Source organism: Chiloscyllium punctatum, chromosome 22, assembly GCF_047496795.1.
Source record: "Chiloscyllium punctatum isolate Juve2018m chromosome 22, sChiPun1.3, whole genome shotgun sequence".
Lineage (NCBI taxonomy): Eukaryota > Metazoa > Chordata > Chondrichthyes > Orectolobiformes > Hemiscylliidae > Chiloscyllium > Chiloscyllium punctatum.
This window is the reverse complement of record NC_092760.1, coordinates 71245361-71267130: the sequence shown is the minus strand read 5'-3', so window position 1 is coordinate 71267130 and position 21770 is coordinate 71245361. Positions and strand designations below refer to the sequence as shown.

The following is a 21770-nucleotide window of genomic DNA, read 5'->3' as shown; positions in this document are numbered from 1 at the left end:
CGGTCTTCCTTATCCCCTCTTCGAGGACTTGCTCGAGGCCATGATATGATGAGATTCTGATTGAGTTCACTATTCCTTTTGATCAGAGAGTTGTTTTGAGGTCACAGCTGATGGTGTCAGCTTGCTGATGAGGATCTGAAACCTGAATTCAGGTTGAGATAACTAGTTGTTGTCAGGAACAACCACTTAACAGATGCTCTTAATAACTTAGAGAAGCCATTTTATTGCTGCCTATGTAAATAACATGACCAGCTTCTCGGCTGCAAATTGACAATTCTGCTAAAGCTGCATAAAATGACTTTTAAATTACTAACTGCTAATTCTGCTATAGTTGCATAATTGATTAACCATAGTCTGCTTCAATAGAGATTAGCAGACAATGCTCTCTTTACACCATAGAAATAACTAAATGAAATAAGACATTACTGGTCATCCTAACTGAACTTCAGATGCAGGTGCAATGGCTTGGTTAGTGAGATAGGGGTGGCCTGAGTGTTGGAAAGCAAAGTTGGTTCCCAGGAAATATCATTGGACCAAGTAACTGTCAAATAAAGCAGGATAGTGTATTGAATGGTAATTGTTTGAATGTACTAGGCAATCATAGCCTATACCCTTCTTTAAGAAAAGTATAAAAATGTCTATTTTAAGCTAATTGCGCAGCTCCTCTGAGGAATGCAGAAGTGTGTAATTTCAGTTTCTGGACGCTAAGTGCCTGGCCGTATGAAAAATGAAGAGTGAAGTCTTAAAAGCCAGACTGATTGAGAGTGTTTATTGACTGATCGTGGAACCGAGAGGCCTCGCTGAGGGTCCACATCTTCGCTGATAACATACAGTTGAGGGTGGTGGATGTATTTGTTCCTGTTGTGCACGTCTTGTTTGGAACCTTGATTTCCTTTTTAAAACGTGTGGTCCCAACATTCTATGTTCTGCCTCTTTTGGGAAAGCAATTTAAAAATGTTGAAGATTAAAGCAAAGTATTGTGATTTGAGCCTGGAAGTTCTTGTTGAATAATAATTCAAACTTGTACTCAGATGAGTGAAACATAATGTGACAATCTAACCATCTACTCATGACATTTTAATGGCATTATCATTACTGAATTTCTAACTATACCAGCTGCTTACATATCATGGCTTCATCGACAGACTAGAAATGACGATTCTCCATTTGTTTGACGAGTATCTATACATCACATGCGAGGAACCAATCAGGATGCAATGGTTTGAGGTGGACCTGTCCGTACATCTAGCACAAAGCATATTTGATTTGGTAACTCATTCACCACCTTGTTTGAGAATTCAACATGATGTATGGGTATAGAGGAACAAGTAGATCCGTATCTGGATTTCAAAAAGACCTTCAATAAGTTGCCACATGAAAGGTAACTGCACCATTTCGTAGCTTCTGGTGTTATAGGCAATGTGAGAGTAGATAGAGGACTAACAAGAAACCATCTCGCAGGATAATTGGATAATCTTCAAATCGCAAATCCAAATGTTTTGCAGGAATCCATACTGTATGTTTAACTATTAATTGACTTTGTTCATTGTTTTGTTTTTCAGGGTAGTTCATTGTTCATACTCCATTAGCAGTGACTGTTTCTGTTTTCTTTTGGTCATTGGTACCTATGTGGATCACAGCACTGAATCTTTTTTTTTGCTTGTTCAAAATTACTCTAGTCCTGAAGAAATTACCTTCTTTCCACAGATGAGAATATAAGAGACTGTTCTGACAACCATGGCATTCCCTTTTATTCTACACATTAGCATGGCATCCTGCACCACACTTCCCTGGTCAGTTTGCGTATCCTCCCTGCAGTCCCTGCTCTTGGCTACATATAATCTTGAATTTGGACAGTTACCAGGCCTGTTAGAAGATAGCAAGAGAGACTGAGATTCCACACCTACTTCACTTGCAGGCAGACTTTTTTGTCTCAATCATTGATTAAAATTAAACTGCTTAATGGGTGTAATTCCTTCCAAGAACTAAGTGTTTGGGTGACCTGTCCCAGTCAGTTTGTAAGTTTGCTGGCTGAGCTGATAGACTTGTTCTCTGACATTTTGTCACCGTGCTAGGTAACATCACTGAGTCTCTGATGAAGTGCTGGTGTTATGACCCACTTGCTGTTAATGTGTATTGGCCTGTTGTGGTGAGTGATGACCCTTTCGGTTATTTTTGAGAGGTTGGTAAATGGTACCAAATTGACATGTTTATTAATGGAGATCAGGTTTGAATGCCAGGTGTCTATGAATTCCCGCATGTGTCTTTGTCCTGTCCCAGGATCGATGCATTGTCCCAATCAAACTGGTGTCCCTCTTTGTCTGTGTATATGATACTAATGATGTTGGTCATGTTTTTGGTGGCTAGTTTCATGCCAGTGTGTCTAACACAAGGTTTGTTGCAGTCCTTGCAGGGTATTTTGTATCTGTTCGTTCTGCTGGTTGTTGGTATGGGGTCCTTTAAATTAATGAGGATCGGTTTCTGTGTAGTGGTAGTTCTGTGTGCTACCATGATGCCAAGGGGCCTGAGTAGTCTAGTCATCCTCTTTGAAATGTCTTTAATGTATGGCAGGGTGACTAGAGTCTCTGGGCATGTTGTGTCTTGTTTAGGTTTATTGTGTAGGAATGGCAGACTGCACTCATCGGGTATTTGTTATTCCTGAATACGTTATATCGGTATATTTCCTTGGTCTCTCATTCCTGGGTGTGGCAGTGTGTTGTGGCTCGTTTTAAGTAATGCCCTGCTGCAGCTCCATTTTTAGGTGTTGAGATGATTGTTCTTATAGCTAAATATCTGGTCACTGTATGTGGCTTTCCTGCAGACGCTGGTCTGCAGTTCTCCATTGGCTTTTCATTCTACTGTGATGTCGAGGAAAGGAAGTCTTGTTGTTGTTGTTCTCTTCCTCTGTGAACTTTATACTGGTAAGGATGTTGTTTGTATAGGTGGGTTTCTTATTTGTTGCGTTGAGTGATGACAAAGGTGTCATCCACAAAATGGACCTCAAGCTTGGGCTGGATTGTGGGAAGGGCTGTTTGTTCTGACTTCAGCATAACTACTTCTGCTAGGTGTCCTGATATTGGTTATCTCATAGGCATCCCATTGATTTGTAGATCTTGTTGAAGGTAAATTGGGTTGTAAGGCACAGGTCTACTAGTTTGATCGACCACTTGATCCACAACCTGAGCTACAACTCTTTTCCAAAACTGCAAACATTCTCCAATCCTGATGCATCGCAGTACCTGAAGCTTGACATTGAGCTTACCATCTGAGAGCCAACATTGCTGAAGCTGCAGAAACTTGCTGCGGATGTGGTTATCATGGATCATGGCTAATGGCTACTAGCTGTGTCTCAATTCAGCTTGTGATATTACTTGAGCCTGAAGCAGCTGCATGGATTCAGTTTTTGATTGTTTTGAGTATTATTAAGAATGGTGTGATTATTTCTGAATTGTGAAGTTGCATGTTTGAATTTCACTCTACAAATAGAAGACTATGAAGAGTGAGTTTTAAGTGTAACACTGAGGAACATTTATGCTGGCTGTGCTCTTTTTGGATGGATTAGCAGACAAACTGATGAAATGGGTAGTAACTTAGCAGCTGAAATAGAACAGTAATGCATTTTGGTAGGAGGAACGTGAGGCAATATATATTTCAATTTGTGGGAATGTGGGGACAAACCTGGGATTAACACTTTTTTTTGAGATGGCAAGCAGAAAAGGTCACAAAGTGAGGTTGAGTTTTAGAAACACAAGCATAAGTATAAAAGCAAACAAGTTATAGTCAGATGCTCAAAGTTAGTTTGTTCGTTAAACTTATCCGCTCGAAGGAAACTATTTGTTAGGGATGTTCAAAATTATGAAGCGATCTCATTGAGATCTCCATTGAGTCTGCTGAATTTGTGTTAAACCTTTGCTGCTTTTTCATTACTTCTGTTTTTATTTTGTTGATCTAGAGCTGTAAACTGGGAGTTGAGCTGAGAATGATTTGTGGACTTTGAAACAGCTTGAGGTAAAAGAGAACAAACCAAGCAAGCTTTGTTTTGAGGGCAATCCTGGAGGTTCATTGTAGGCTGATGCTTGGATAAGAATTCTAGCGGAGACCCCAATAAGAGCTTTGTGTTTAAACAGACAGCAGAGGTTGGCTGTTAACACTTAGGACCTGGGAATAGGGTCTCTTCCAGACTTTAGAACCAGTGTTCAAGTAGATGTTGAATGGTAGTTGAGGTTATGAGAAAGGACAGTCAGTCTCAGGATGGAACCAGATTTGAAGTTTGTCTTTATAATTGTTTTCGGAGGAGACTTGGCTGAAAAGACAGCATGAAGATTTGAAAAGGTCCCTGCCTAACCTTTCTCACCATCTTTTGGAAGTCCACTTGGTGGAAAGCTAAGTTAGAAGTCTTGATCCTTTTACCTGAGTGAACTGAGTTACCTTAACTAATTGTCTCTTGGAGGAATAGGGTGGCTGAAAACAAAGTTTTTGGGTTAAAAGCATAAACATTTTTAATAGCTTTGTGTTTATTTACTTTTTCTCTCTGAAGTTATACATTTCAATAAATTCAGTATTCTGTTTTAAAACAAAACCAGTGTATGGAAATAAATTAATTGGGAAGTCTGGAATTAGTTGTTCATAAGTCTGGTAAGGAAGCAATGGAATGACTGTTGGGTGGCTTGGGTTTACGCTTAGTCTGTTACGCTGAGGTGGGAAGTAAAATGTGGTTCAGCTATCAATCTGTGATGCAAGCTGTTATGATCTTAACATGTGGATGTGGTTCCTCAGGACATGTGGGGGGGTGGGGGGAAACATGCTAATCTTTATTAGGTGGAAATACTTAATACAAATCATGTTGTGATTTTGTCCTGGTGTAACACAGTTTCCTAAAGTCTGTTATATGTTAATTCAAGAATTCTTTCAAGAGGACCTTCAAACTTGGAAGACTTTACCTTTGGGGAAGGCAAGGGTTTTATAAATTATTTTGTTTTAGTTGACACATTTTCCTCTTCTGAAAGCTCCAGACTTCTAGTTTGGCTTTTATTTCAAACAGGGGCCTGAGAGACAAGCTCAGATAACTGAAAGTGTGACAGATTTGACAGCTGTGAAGGATACTACATATGAAGATGTGCCTCCTTACCTTAAAGAGGAGCCTCCAGAAGGTACTGTTTTTAAACTACTGACTGAGAAAAAAAATGTGAGAAATATATTACTTTGGAGTAAAAATTAATGATCAATATTGCTTAACCCCATTGGTTTGTACAGAAGGACTGAAGACAAAAGCATTTTGGAGTACTATTTTGTTACTTAGAATAGCAAGTTCTCAATAAGCAGTTGAGTTTTAGTACATTACATTCTGGCTGTAATATTATGAAACAACAGTGTGGTTCTACCTTGCAACAAAAAAACCAATCCATGGCTGTATTGTGTCAATGTGTTTTACTAATTTCCTAATTAATGTGTGTTGAGTAGCAAAAAAGTTAAGGACTATGGAGAAACATCTTTGGGAAATTGTAACTGCTCTATTTCTTTGTCATGTTTTCGAGACCTAGGTGTGCAGCAATGTGGCACAAAAAGAATTTGAGTTACAAACAGCCATTATTTCACTCTTGAGATATGATATTTAGAGTTTGAGTTTTGATTCCCTGACTGTAGGGCATTTGCGTTAAAGCTTCGTGTGTAACAACATGATTATGTAAAAACGGATTTTTATTTATCAGTGAGACCAACTTCCATGATTTAAAAAATTTGGGTCATCAACTCAACCAAATAGGGTTAAAAAGTTTGTTTAAAATGTTTAGAGAGACATTTTGTTAATCCTGAAGGAAATTGTAGAAAACCTGGAACTAAGTTGATGAAGCTGTTAGGTTTGAAGGTATCTTGTTTTCCTGTGGATTTTTAATTTGTCTTATTGAATATTGGAAAATGTAGTTTGATCAATTTCTCCTCCTTCATTGGTGAACTTTGGAAAACTGAGGTGTGGCGTGGGGAATCATGCTCTGACTTGGAATATACTTTTCCACACCAAAAGTTGGAAAAAGGACTGAGTACTGAAATTCTACAAATCATGAAATTTCCATCTCAGGTTATCAAGGCTCAGCTGTACAATTGATGAACTATTTGAATCCTTCCTATATTTGAGCAGGGAGCTTGTAAAAAATATTGTGGACTTCTCCTTCCTATTGCTAAAGTTAAGTTTATTTATTTGTTCATGGATGTGGTCGTCTCTAGCTACACCCGGAAGTTATTGGCCATGTCTAAATGCACTGGAGAAGGTTGGTGTTGAACTGCTGAAGTCCTCGGGGCTGTAGGGGCACGGCAATACTGTTTTTGGAAGGGAGTTCCAAGATTTGGACTTTGCTGTTAGTTCAGTTGCAGTGTGGTTTCAGTTGCAGGTAGTGGTGTTCCCATCCATTTGCATGGGATAGTTTTATGGTGATCTGTCACCATAAATTTTGGAGATCATGAGAGATCTAGGCAGCCATGTTGATTAAGTAGTGATTAGTACTTGATTTCTGAAATTGTTTGGTGACTCGGCTCACCACCTTCTCAATGGCAGCTAGAGGTTGGCAATAAATTGGCATAATGCACAGCAAAGATACAAGACACCTTTTTTTTTAGAAACGTTAGTGGTGTAAGTGTAGTTTTATTCTCCTCCCAAATTTTAAACCTTGTCACTTTAGCTTATTTCCATTAATCTTACTGGCGCTTTGTTTTCATAATGAAGTCTCACTATGACTTGGGAAGTTTCTAATACTTCTGGAAGTTTACTTGTCCATTCGTCGTTGTTAATAGGCAAATGGTCTTTGTTAAGCATCCAACCAGACTGATTTTATTGAATTTGGAAATCTGTTTAATTGTATAATCTGTTTTGTTGCACAACTTAGCACTTTTATTTTAGCTCCTGTTTTAATTACTGGTTCTAAATTTTCTGTTGTCATTAATTAAAACTTGTTTTTGGCTTCTCCAGTACTTTGTCTTTGTGTCAGAATGGTAATTATAATTAAAATACAAAATGAGTTTCCATTTACAGAATGGATTTAGGACTTGCCTTGTGCTTTTAGCTGTGCGTATGCTGGACTAATAGTGCAGAAAAACAAGCCATCAGCTGGGGAAAAGAAATACCATCCTGGTTGATCAGGATGCAGAGTGAGTCACAGACAACATTAATAAAATCTGATAGTAAACAAGGGTGTGCTGCATGAAAACATACTACCATTCAGGTAGAGATTTGGCTGCTAATTCATTTATGTTCAATTTTTAACTCTGCACAGTGGAGATGGGAGATGATCTGTTCAGTGGAAAGTTGAGGAAGTCACTCAGTGATTGACATGTCAAGATAATGGCCACTCCTTGGTGCTTAAGACAGTTAAGCACAAGTTTCATTTATTGATATGCAAACTTGAAAAATTTGCATCTTAGCAACGACTGAAACAAGTTATTTGGTTTTAGAATGCACCCTGAGTTAAAGCACACTTTTTTGAATAGTAAAATATTATGAAATTTCTCTTTTCCAACAAAAAAAACTTTATCATCCTTCATGATTAAAGTGCATTGTACTACCATTTGCTTTCAGACATGCCAACACAATGAAACAAAATGGAGAACATAAAAGTAAAGACTAAATTTAGTTAAAGTCCAGAAGGGGAGCTCATTCAAAATTCAAGTTCTGATGCAGTGTGGAAAAGAAAACCAACACGTGCAATGTTGCATATTTGGATCATGGAATGAAGTTGAAAAAAAAGACTCCTCATTTAGACAACTACCAGGAGTTTGGCCTATGAGCCTGCAGCAACGTTCAATGTTATCATGGCTGATTCACCCTTATCTATACTACTGGTCATATCCTCAAAAAAATTCCAGAAGCATGATTTCCTTTGAGTGAATCCATGCAGACTAGGATTGAATCTGTCACCACTTTCCAAATGCTCCTTAATAATTGACTCCAGCATTTTCCCTACCACTGATATCAGGCTAACCAGCCTATAATTTTCAGTTTTCTCTTGCCTGCCTTTTTTTTTTAAAGGGTGGAGTTACAGTGACCACCTCCAATCCATTAGAACTCTTCCAGAGCCGATGGCATGCTGGAATATGATCACCAAAGCATCCACTATTTTTCGGGCCACTTCCTTAAGTACTTAAGGATGCAAAGCATTAGGCCCCGGGGACTCAGTGGGTTTTAAGGGATGGACAGGTCTGGAAGCTTAATGTGCTGAAAATGTGTTGCTGGAAAAGCACAGCAGGTCAGGCAGCATTCAAGGAGCAGGAGAATCAATGTTTCGGGTATGAGCCCTTCTTCAGGAAAAGGGGCTCATGCCTGAAATGTCGATTCTCCTGCTCCTTGGATGCTGCCTGACCTGCGCTTTTCCAGCAACACATTTTCTGCTCTGATCTCCAGCATTTGCAGTCCTCACTTGCTCCTGGAAGCTTAATGTTCCAGGATACATTTGCTATAGGAAAGATAAAAAGGGAGGCAAGAGAGGAGGAGTGGTGGTGCTTTTGATAAGGGATAGCATTACAGCTGTATTGAGGGAGGATATTCCTGGAAATACATCCAAGCAAGTTACTTGGATGGAACTGAGAAATAAGAAAGGGATGATCACCGTATTGGGATTTATTATAGATCACTTTAATAGCCATCAGCAAATTGAGAAAAATATTTGAGGAGATCTGTTATTTGTAAGAATAATAAAGTGGTTATGGTAGGGGATTTTAACTTTCCAAACATGGACTGGGACTGCCATAGTGTTAGGGTTTAGATGGAGAGGAATTTGTGTGTACAAGAAACCTTTGAGTCAGTCTGTGGATGTACCAACGAGAGAAGGTGCAAAACTTGACCTACTCTTGGGAATAAGGCAGGGCAGGTGACTGAGGTGTCAATGGGGGAACACTTTGGGGCCAGCAACCATAATTCTATTAGATTTAAAATAGTGATGGAAAAGAATAGACCAGATATAAAAGTTGAAGTTTTAAATTGGCGGAAGGCTCATTTTGATGGTATTTGGCAAGAAGTTTCAAAAGCTGATAGGGGGCAGATGTTAGCAGGTAAAGGCATGGTTGGAAAATGGGAAGCCTTCAGAAATGAGATAACAAGAATCCAGAGACAGTTTAGATTAGATTAGATTACTTACAGTGTGGAAACAGGCCCTTTGGCCCAACAAGTCCACACCGCACCGCCGAAGCGCAACCCACCCATACCCCTACATCTACATCTACCCCTTACCTAACACTATGGGCAATTTAGCATGGCCAATTCGCCTGACCTGCACATCTTTGGAGACAAGGCTGGTAGGTGCAGGGAATGCTGGATGACTAAAGGAATTGAGGGTTTGGTTAAGAAAAAGAAGGAAGCATATGTCAGGATAGATCGAGTGAATCCTTAGAATATAAAGGTGAGGATCGAAAATCTGCATTTAGGATGTTGTCAAAACTAACCATTTAATGCATGCCTTTACTAACTACAAAGTGGCTTTTCCGTAATATGGCTTCAAGGCTGCAAATTAACACTGTTTAAAATGGCTTTTCACCCTGCTCAAAGCTGCATTCCTGAGCTAACTGAATGAAATATTGGCAGACAATGTCCCTTCACAGTATGGAATTAACCAAGCTAAGTAGGACCTTTATTAATCATCCTAGCTGGCCTTGTAGAAACAGGTGCAGAGAGATAAAATGTGCAAAACAAAGTTGATTCCCAGGAAATACCATTTGGGTTAACCTGCTGTTTATAATGTCATTTTATTATTTTATTAGATTTGCTCTGTAATTAAGGCTGTACTGTTCCTTAAGAACCATATAAAACTGCCTTCGTTTTAAGTTATTTTGTGTAGCTGTTCCAGAGCGCACAGGTGCTTAACCCTTCTGTTGCTGGATAACCTATGCCTGGCATTTTAATAAATTGTGAAATCTTGCTGAACCAGACAGCTGCTAGTGTTTGACTGATCGCTGAACCGAGACACCCCTCCCAGGGGTCTGGATTTACAAAGGTAATAGGAGTATACTTAGGAGGGAAATCAGGAGGGCAAAATGGTGACATGAGATAGCTTTGGCAAACACGGTTAAGGCTAATGCAAAGCGGTTCTACAAATACATTAAGGACTGAAGGATAACTCAGGAGGGAATAGGACCCCTCAAAGATCAGTAAGACAGCCTATGTGTGGAGCCGCAGGAGATGGGGGAAGAGACCTAAATGTGTATTTTGCATCAGTGTTTACTATGGAGAAGGATGTGGAAGATATAAACTGTAGGGGAATATAGAACATAGAACATAGAAGAATACAACGCAGTACAGGCCCTTTGGCCCTCTGTTGCGCCGATCCAAGCCCACCTAACCTACACTAGCCCACTCTCCTCCATATGCCTATCCGATGCCCATTTAAATGCCCATAAAGAGGGAGAGTCCACCACTGCTACTGGCAGGGCATTCCATGAACTCACGACTCGCTGAGTAAAGAATCTACCCCAAACATCTGTCCTATACCTACCACCCCTTAATTTAAAGCTATGTCCCCTCATAATAGCTGACTCCATACGTGGAAAAAGGTTCTCACAGTCAACCCTATCTAAATCCCTAATCATCTTGTACACCTCTATCAAGTCATCCCTAAACCTTCTTTTCTCCAATGAGAACAGCCCCAAGTGCCTCAGCCTTTCCTCATACGAACTTCCTACCATACCAGGCAACATCCTGGTAAACCTCCTCTGCACCCATTCCAGTGACTCCACATCCTTCCTATAGTATGGCGACCATAACTGCACACAATACTCCAGATAAGGCTGCACCAGAGTCTTATACAACTGCAACATGACCTCAGGACTCCGGAACTCAGTTCCTCTACCAATAAAAGCCAGTACGCCATATGCCTTCTTCACCGCACTATTTACCTGGGTGGCAACTTTCGGAGATCTGTGTACTTGGACACCAAAATCCCTCTGCTCATCCACACTACCAAGTATCCGACCATGAGCCCAGTACCCCATCTTTTTGTTACTCATACCAAAGTGAATCACCTCACACTTACCCACATTGAAATCCATTTGCTACCTTTCTTCTGCCCAGCTCTGAGGCTTATCTATATCCCGCTGTAACCTGACACATCCTTCATCACTGTCCACCACTCCACCGACTTTCATATCATCCGCAAACTTGCTCACCCAACCTTCTAGCCCCTCCTCCAGGTCATTTATAAAAATGACAAACAGCAATGGTCCCAAAACAGATTCTTGCTGAACACCACTAGTAACTGCACTCCAAGATGAACTTTTACCATCAACTACTACCCTCTGTCTTCTTCCAGCCAGCCAATTCCTAATCCAAACCTCTAATGCACCCTCAATGCCATACCTCCGTAGTTTTTGCAGTAGCCTACCATGGGGAACCTTATCAAATGCCTTACTAAAATCCATATACACCACATCTACAGCTTTACCCTCGTCCACCTCCTTAGTCACCTTCTCAAAGAATTCAATAAGGTTTGTGAGGCACGACCTGCCCGTCACAAAACCATGCTGACTATCCTTGATCACATTATTCCTATCCAGATGTTCATAAATCCTATCCCTTACAATTCTCTCTAAGACTTTGCTCACAACGGAAGTGAGGCTCACCGGCCTATAGTTACTAGGGTTATCCCTACTCCCCTTCTTGAACAAGGGAGCCACATTTACTATCCTCCAGTCTTCTGGCACTATTCCTGTAGACAATGAGGACATAAAAATCAAGGCCAATGGCTCTGCAATCTCCCCCCTCATTGAAATAGTTGAAAATGCCCTGGTGCAGAGATGATGCATGGTAGACAAGAGGCTCAAAACATCCAATGCCCTAGAAGAGTACAGAATGTGCAGTAGTTTGCTTTTAAAAACAGATTAGGACAGTTGAGGGGGAACAAGAAAGAAAACACTCGAGGGTAACATTAAAGAAAACCCAAAGGCATTTTATAAATATATTAGGGGCAAAAGAATAACCAGGAAATGAGTAGGGCCCATTAGGAACCAAAGTGGCAATGTCTGTGTGGAGTTGGAAGACATAACTAAGGTTTTAAATGAGTACTTTGCAGCTATAATCATCCCAAATCTTCCAGGGTATAGTGTTGACTCCCCTTCTGAGTCCCGATGTCCATACTGCGCACCGACCCCAACCCCTCACCACCACACCCCTCCCCCCTCACCCACATTAATTTTCAAATTCTCTCTGGCCACAGAAGGGGTGCCAAAGGACTGGAGGATGGCCAATAAAGGTATCAGTATTCAAGAATGGTGGTCAGGATAAATCAATGTACATTTGTGGTAGGGAAATTATTGGAAAGAATTCTGAGGGACAGAATTAATCTCTACTTGGCAAGATGAAAATTAAGCAAAGATAGTCTGTGCAACTTTGCCAAATGGAGATCACATCTAAAAATTCATTAAGTTGTTAGATGTGATGACTCGGTGCATGAATAAGTGTAGTACACTCTGACAAGGCCGTGCATGGTAGACTAATTAAGAAGCTAAGAACCCGCAGAATCCAGGGTAATTTGGCAAATTGATTCAAAGATTGGGTTAGTGACCGAGTCATAGAGATGTACAGCATGGAAATAGACCCTTCGGTCCAACCTGTCCACGCCAACCAGATATCCCAACCCAATCTCGTCCCACCTGCCAGCACCCGGCCCATATCCCTCCAAACCCTTCCCATTCATTTACCCATTCAATTGCCTCTTAAATGTTGCAATTGTACCAGCCTCCACCACATCCTCTGGCAGCTCATTCCATACACCTACCAACCTCTGTGTGAAAAAGTTGCCCCTGATGTCTCTTTTATATCTTTCCCCTCTCACCCTAAACCTATGCCCTCTAGTTCTGGACTCCCCCAACCCAGGGAAAAGACTTTGCCTATTTACCGTATCCATGCCCCTCATAATTTTGTAAACCTCTGTAAGGTCAGCCCTCAGCCTCCGACACTCCAGGGAAAACAGCCCCAGCCTGTTCAGCCTCTCCCCATAGCTCAAATCCTCCAAACCTGGCAACATCCTTGTAAATTTTTTCTGAACCCTTTCAAGTTTCACAACATCTTTCCGATAGGAAGGAGACCAGAATTGTACGCAATATTCCAAAAGTGGCCTAACCCATGTCCTGTCCAGCCACAACATGACCTCCCAACTCGTGTACTCAATACACTGACCAATAAAGGAAAGCATACCAAACGCCGCCTTCACTATCCTATCGACCTGCGACTCCACTTTCAAGGAGCTATGAACCTGCACTCCAAGGTCTCTTTGTTCAGCAGCACTCCCTAGGACCTTACCATTAAGTGTATAAGCCCTGCTAAGATTTGCTTTCCCAAAATGCAGCACCTCGCATTTATCTGAATTAAACTCTATCTGCCACTTCTCAGCACATTGGCCCATCTCGTCCAGATCCTATTGTAATCTGAGGTAACCCTCTTCGCTGTCCACTACACCTCCAATTCAGTTCTTTGTGTTTCATTGTGTAATTTTGTGAGTAAATTTGTTTTAAAACAAATTTAATCAATTTAGCTAACTTACTCCGGGTAATTTTCACTGTACACTTACCAAAACAAATTGCAAAGTTATGGTCTGGGTTGTCTGCTTAAGAATATTTTGGAGTGGTCTGATCTCGTTCATAACAAGGGACATCTTCAGGTGCAAGCCAGTCCTTTGTGAGTGTCTTGCAGTGGAATTAAACTAATGCATAGTACATCCACCAGATGGCTCCAGAGACTAGACATCTTCATGTCTTGCAGAAACTTTCCCACAAAGTAACAGTTAGCATTTTTCATGTAGTTTGCTTCATTTCCACTACCTGTTTGAAAAAAAATTGTACATCAACTCTTGGTTGCACTCAGCTTTTAAGAACAAATTATACCTTGTCACATAACTATTTGGACAAATATGTAAGTTTAATTGTGAGGTTCCATTTTTTCCTTGAGGTTCTTAGACACTTGGTGCAACTGCAACATGCCACCTTCTGTGAACAACCAAAATTTTATTAGACAAGTACAGTACAAGCTTTCTGGAGGAACCCTTTAACACACCTTCACAGGGCTTGCGAAACCATGCCAAAGGATCTCTCTGAACAAAGGTAACAGTTCTTCTTTTATACAAAGTCTTTACATCTCAGTCAGTAATGCTCACAAGAGAACCCCCAGCCATTAACCCCGCCCCACAGTCACATGCCACTCAAGACAATGCAGTGTCCTGATCATTTTCAGAAATCATGTAATTTAAATCATCCCTTAATGGCCAAATCTGTTCGGAATCATCTCTTAACTACAGGGATTAGTCAGAATTTTTTAATTGCAATGTTCTTATTGATTTCTGAATAAGGGTTGAGAATGCAGTTCTTTTACTTACATTCCCAATAGTTGGCAGAGCCATTTGGATGGCCATTTCCTAGTTATTGTAAGTTCCTTACATTCTACCTGTGAGATGGAGACATCCCACTCTAGCCTTGGAACATCCAATTTCCTATAGGTCAGCAGAGCAAATTTAACCCTTTAATATCTCTGTTTCTGAGAACTATTGGCCAAGTCTGTTACACAGGTTAATTAACTTCAGAGGTATATTTGCATATTATGCTGCAGTGCATATGCAGAGGAAGGCATGAAATTGTTGAAATAATGAACTTGACGGAAGTCTTTGGAAGAATAAGTTGAGCAGTTCATGCGCTGCTACTGAAGCATCCATTTAAAAATATGTGAAAATTGTGCTAAAGTTGAAATATGGAATATTTGTCAGACATGTGTCTCGGGATCCGATTTGATGTTAGTACTGGACAAGCCAGATCCCTGAATGAAACCTGGCTTGATCGAATTTGATAGAGTTCATGCCCGAACTGTTCGCCTGCCCTTGTGTGCTTTTCCAACACCACACTTTTTGAATTCAACAAAATGGTCTCTCACTGAAACAATGCTACTGATTATGTTTTAATGATTAAGTAGAAGTATTTGATGGAAAATTATGAAATAGAATAAACTGAAGAATCAACTTCTAACAGAAATTTAAACATCCTTAAACGCACAGTAACATAATTCTGTAAATTCCAAAGCACACCTTTGTAAGTTGACAAGAAAGACAATGGAATAGTATCCAAAAACCTATCTTGTATGGCACCTAGAAAAGACGTTGCTTGTACAGAACTTTCACTATAGTCTCTGTATCTTAACACCTCAGTAGGTCTTGACTTATCAGCTGGAAGTACAGATGCTCTCTTCCTGGAGCTATTTGTACATCTGTTCTAAAAGGTACGCCGCTTTAATTAACTCCTTCAGTGTTTATCAACATTTCTAGTCTGGGATTAGCATGACCTTTTTACTCTAAAGTAATTGAGTTTGACGACGACGTTTTCTTTGGAACATTTAGTTTATCCAGTCATCTTAGTCCATCTTTAAAAGGACTGATCAGAACTCAGAAAAGCAAACCCAAGACTCTCCCTTTACTGAGTGTTTCCCTTAAGCTTTCACAGTAATTCTCATGACCTTCAACACAGGATCTTGTTCACCTTGTTAGCTGTTTTAGAAGTCATCACTTTGGCTACAGAAATACCTTTAAGTTCAGAAACACAGGAAAATAACCCATTTCTCTCTTGAACTCAGAATCCAGTGACCAAAATTGCAATAAATGCTGTGTTTAAAAAAAGACTCAATTATATTGCACGTATTACAAACTTGCTTAGAGTTTATATCACAAGTTGGTGGAAGGACTTGATCTGTGTCTCAAAAAAGGCATTGGACAAATCTGTTCCTCTGTTTGTGCCAGCCCTTGAATCCTCGTTAGTTCTTTGTGTCAAATTCAGGACATGACTAAAGACTTTTGGCATGGGCACATTTCGGCCAATAAACCTGGCTGTGCTGCTGGTGTCTTAAAACAAAACAGCAGTTTGAATATAAAAATAGACTCTGTGGAATTGGTAGTGTTTGTGACTATTGTCTTAAAGCAGCTCATTTACACTTAGTAGTGTTTCACTTAACTTCTTCCTTGGTTTGGAAAATATGCATGCAACCAAGGTATCCAGTTCAAGACACAGTAGGGTCCATTGTGGTATCCTTGGAGAATGGAATTCTACAAATCGATGCAAGGCAGTAAAAATGCACTCATGAAAGTGAGACAGAGCAGTCATCTCCTCCCATAAATTGTTTGTTGAAGAGTCTTAAACAAATCTGCATGTTGCAACACTGTTACTGATGTCGTGCTTTCCACATCTCCAAACTGTTCTGGAACTTGAGGCATAGAAAGGATACATGAATCATACTTTACATGCTGTGACAGCAAGTAAAAATCCAAGATCAATCTGAAAGAATATGCCACTTTTGTGGAATAATCGTGATGAAAAGATAATTTTAACAGCGTTGTAAAGAATTTGGGATGAAGGTTCATTCAAACACACTTAAGAGTGGTCTTCAGAAACATTCTTTGCAATTTGCTATGTTGCTTTTTTAAACACAAGACTCCAGTCATTGCAAGAATATCAAATTGCAAAGGGAATTTGATTTATACTGCATGAGAGACTCTGTTAGAGCTGTTACCATGGAGAATGTTTGAAGGATTGTTTATCTCCCAAGCTTTAGCTTAAATGTAAACCAGGCAATTTGACTCTGGTTGTTATGGGATACGTACCAATGAACATGTTGCCCCCAAATTCTTTCTGTTTGGCTGTTTGTTTGATTTTTTTCTGATTGGAATGAGCTTTGATCTTGCATAAGTTTTGGCTATCTGTGATTGCAGCTTCAGTCTGTTTCTGTGCTGCTTTTAGAAATGTCATAAAAAGTTCCTTTATCAAAAAAAGTCTTAAATTGGGATTTTAATTGCTGTGTGATTAATACGTTATTAGTTAATGATTGGCTGCTTGGATGTCTTGGTATCAGTGGAGCTCCACATACAGGTGTTCTGCTATAACATGGATGTTGCATCCCTCTGCAACCATGCGCTACAGGAAATCATTCTATGGAAAACAGCTATTGAAAATCACGCTGCAGAAGATTGCTGATAGAAAATCACTATACGTGTTCAGTAGAAAGGTTGTGTTATCCAAACGATGTCCACAATTCGTCAATTGTGTTATAGCCAATTCATGCTGATGAAACATATGTTGTAGCAGAGCAACCTGTATGATCTGGTACGTTCTTGTGTTATGAATTGCCTGTACTGCTCGCAAATCAACTTTTCATAGTACTTGTGCCAACAATAAATCAAACCAAATCATTGGGAATCCATTTTATATTGAGATGAAGTAAATTCCTGCCAGAGAGTGCACTAGAAATGACAGTGGAGCTTTTTCAAAGTAAGTGCTGTGTGGTTTTGCTTTGCCACTGATCTGTGTCTCTTGGCTGTAGAAATTACATGTCAATTCATTGCTAAGTACCAACGTGGATTCTGTCTACTACAAACCTTCATTGTTGATATCATTTGGATCTTGAAGTAAAATGGATGAATGTATAAAACAATTCAACCATTATATTTGTGTTGTGAATCCTTGTTCATCAAGCAAATAAATGCTCTGAAATGCAAACTTTAACAGTTACCTAAATCCACCATGAGATGGGATATGTAAAGCAGCAGGGCACTAATCCACAGCGTGCATGGAGTGATCACTTTATCTAGATATGGGTGATCTACAGGTTGCAAGGTTTTGTTAGTCATCACTAAAGTTCTTCTGTTTGCAAATTGAACAGGTTAAATCGGAATGAAAAGTTGGTTCTTGATGCTTTAAAGGGGTAATATTAAACTAGTTTGGGCTCTGAATCAAGTGAAGCTTTATGCTATTTGACTGAAGGTTTGGTCAAAGAGATGGGCTTTCCAGACCCACTGAAAGGAGGTGAAGAAATCTAGTTTTGGGAACCAATTGGGAGCCTAGAAAGCTGAAGCGTGGCTTCCCAAACAGTAGGAGCAATAATAGGTTGGAAGCTCCCTCCTCTAAAAGTAGGGAATGTTGAAAATCTCCAGTGCTTCAATTTCCTGTGGAATTTAAGCGAAATGTGTTTTCAAAACATGTAATGCTATGGCATCAATTAATCTTTGGTGCCCAGATCTAAATGTGAAACATATTTTTATATGATTATTAAAAATGACTTGAGGTCAACTGTCTTGCCTACTTAATCTTCTCTCTTCTCACACCCCACCACCACCAGCACTAGAGGAAAAGAAAACTTGAGCTACAGGGTATTGGATTTTAGGAAAACCTTCGTGCTCATGACAGTATATTCTAAGGCACTCAGCTGGAGTGGTGAGCACTGAAGGCAATTTGCGTCAATTGCTCTGGAATAAGCAATGATTAAATCACTTATACAGCTAAATTCTTGTTATAGTGCATATATATCGGATATGCTTGTGAAGGGGGGGGGGGGGGAACCTTGCAGTGGCAATTATTGACCAATAGCTTAACCTGTAAAATAGCAGTGCCACCTTTTATCTGTGTAACTAATTGTACTGATGATAAAAGGGTTGGCAAAGATTTCTTATGTGCTTATCTAACTTGTGAATTAAGCACTATTTGCATGGTTACAAGAAGTAGCAACATTAATTTGCCTTGCGCATACTACCTCAAGAGGAACTAATGACTTGTAAAATAAGATCATGATTCATTTTTCTTGAATGGTCTTTGCATGTAGATTAAAGTTTCATTTACAGTTGCTTTATTAACGAGGAACTTAAATATTCCTTTCAGCAATGTAATGTTGTACTTTCTCCAAAACATGTCCATTACTTCAGCTTAGAAATACCTGGTACTTAGATTTATGATATGTGCAGCTAGATGACCTGCGATGTATTAGACAATAAAGAGAAAAGGGCTGATGTGGATTTAAATATGGGAGGCATGATTGTGAAGTTTGAACAAGATAGAAAAACTGGCCAGATAGATAGGAGAGAAGAGGAGGGCTGTCATCTGGGAAGCTAGCAGTGATTTGGGCAAATGGCAAATGCAGTTCAGTCTGGAAAAGGTGGAGTTCGTGCATTTGGTGAGGTTATCGAAATGAGCAAATATGCAATAAATGGGACCATAGTAAGAAGGGTAGAGAAACTGAGAGAACTCTGAGTTCATGTCTACAGGTTCCTGAATGTGATAGGTCAGGTAGTTTAAACTGGTATGGTAAGGGATGCTTTCATTCATTTGACGAGTGTCGGAGAAGTGACCCCAAATGCACATAGACCACACAAGCCAGATCAGATGAAAATGACAAGCAATATGGCCGGAAGAAAAATTGACTAGGCTGACACAGAACTGACAGTCTGTACAGGTAGTGCAAGGGTTCTCTTCCCTGAGCTAAGAATCAAGTCAGTTTTTATAGGAATACTGTACAGTGATGCTAATTAAAAATAGGGAGAATACAATGGTGTTGATGATCAAGTAATTCAGTTACGATGGTGATAATCGCAAAGCAGTTATCAGAAGAATGTCCTGAATCTAGATGCAATGAAGCATCCTGGTAGCATCAATCAGTTCTCAATGGAACTCCAGCTCTCTTCGGTGGTTGGTGAGAATGTCCCTTTTCTTGGCAGTAAGGTGTTCCCATTGTTTCTCTCCTGTGAGTGAGGTATCCTGGTGCCTCTCCATCTGACCTGTGCTTTGTGTGGCTTTGGTATCACTGGGGTACAAGACTGTCCTTCGGGCTTTGGGATAGCTGTGTCTCTTGGGTCCAGGAAGCTTTTGTCAGTTTGTCTTGGGAAGTGTATTCCTTGATCTGCGAGTGAGTATGGTCATGTCTGGTTTCCCTTGTCAGCTTGTTTGGTCAATGCTGAGGCATTCTGGGTGTTTCTTATATGGTTTGGAGAGGCTTGATTTTCTGTCTTCTGTGTGGCCATGCTGCGGGTAGGCAAGGTGGCAGACCTTTTCCTACATGAGGTACTGAATACGAAACCAGGTATGTGCTCTCTGGCTGTCTCCCTCTCTCTTTTTTGGCAGGAGAATTGGGAATTACTGGATCGAGATGTATAAAATAATGAGGAGTTGGTTAGAATGGGAGGGATAATCTATTTTTCCAAACCAAGAGGACAATTACCAGAGAGCACAGATCAAGGTGATTGCTAGATGGATTGGAGAGGGAAAATGTAACTTTTTTCCATGCAGAGGCTGGTTAGTTTTTGGAATTTGTTGTCTAGTTTGGTAGTTGAAGTGGAAGCCCTCAAATCACTGGAAGGAATCTGGATGTGCACCTGAAGTGCTGTAAACTGTAAGCTTGACCATCAGCTGGAAAGTAGGATTAGAGTGGGCAATTACATGATTCAACTGGGGCAGACATATTGAATGACACCTTTCTGTAACTTTGCTTTGGGTTCTGTGAGAATTAACAAGCAGGGATGAGGAACTAAAGCCAGATTTGAAAATGGAATTGTGGGGAGAGGAATTAAATTGCAGAAACTTCTTTGCAAGTGTTGTTTTTTCCCATGAGCTGCCAGTTTGGTTTAAGATAACTGAGCGCTATTATTTTAATCCATTTATAAAAGTAAATACACATTGAGACTGCATTCTGGGCCATCTTACAGCGAAGTTGTACACTTTTAAAGAAAAATTGTTACTATAGAAGGATAACCGCCCAGAAGGTGACCATTCACCCCATCATGTGTGCTGACTGGCTGAAGGTGCACTTCACCTGCTGTCATTCCCCACCTTGACCCTATGACTGTATAATTTTTTTTATTTTTCAGGAAATGATCAAATTTTTATTTTTCGAAGCCTTTCTTGAGCCCCTCTCCACTGCTTGCGGGTAATGCATTCTTCATCCTAGTGAATTGATGTGTGAAAATTGTTTTTCTTGTTGCTATTGCTTCTTTGCCAATTAATCTGTCTCCTTGAGTTTGTTTCCCCCCATGGGAATGGATTTTCTTATTTATTGTTGAGTCGCTTCATTATTTTGTGTACATCCATCAAATCTCTCCATGTTTCTTCAAGGGGACTAGTCCACATCTCCAGCCTTGCCATGTACTGAAGTTGCTCATCTGAAGAATCATTCTTACAAATTTTACTGTACTCTGTCTCATGCTTTTGCATCCTTCCTAAATTGTGCTGTATTCAAATTTATCCACTCAATTGATGGCCGTGGAGATTTCATAACCCATCCAAAGAGGTGTACGAAAATAAAATTAAGTACGTGGTCTAATCTTCAAGCAATGTTTTTTTATTGAATGAGGTCTTTGACCAAAACAGCTACGTGCCAAGTATAATGTCAAATTGTACTTTTAGAATTGTCAAAGTGTTTGTTTTGCCATTAGATGTCTGTGTAGACTGCAGAGAATTCAGTCTAGACGCTATATTTAGCCTTAATAAGAAACTGCCACGATAGAAATTGTTATAACAAATAATTATGCTCTCCTTCATCAAACACTAATTACAGTGGCATATCCCTTTTCACGAAATGTCATGAATACACAAATTGGTGTGCACTTATAGTCTGTCAAGTTGTGTTCATTGGGAGCGATAAAGAAGTTTTACTATTATTGTATTGATTGCCAATCCTTTGGTTATTTGAAAGTGGATGCAACACAGTAGACTTCCAAAGTTAATTTAGTCTGTCTCATCATGCCAGCTGCTTGTGGCACATAGTAAGATCAGTTTAGAAGGTGATCAAATCATTACAGTATGCACCAAGCAAAACAGGAATTCAAAAAATTATTTCACAAATTTACATGTAGAAAAATGTTTTCATGAGAAAACATATATTAGCGTGCAGTTTAACTTGGTAATAATTGAAAATATGTTTAAACCAATTCACAGGCATAAAATAAAATGCAATTTTGTCCTCTGATCCTATGGGCAAGTTATAAGCCAAAATGATGGAATTTCCTGAGTAA

The 21770-nt window shown here is 39.8% G+C and overlaps 1 protein-coding gene across 2 annotated transcripts in view; it reads left to right on the top strand.

Moving 5' to 3' along the window:
- Positions 1–21770, top strand: part of LOC140493773 (transmembrane protein 263-like) — a 155938-nt gene that overhangs the window by 10322 nt on the left and 123846 nt on the right. For both annotated transcript variants that reach the window (XM_072592636.1, XM_072592635.1), the window contains exon 2: positions 5042–5150. In XM_072592636.1, coding sequence (XP_072448737.1) covers positions 5042–5150 — 109 coding nt within the window. The remainder of the gene's footprint in view (positions 1–5041; positions 5151–21770) is intronic.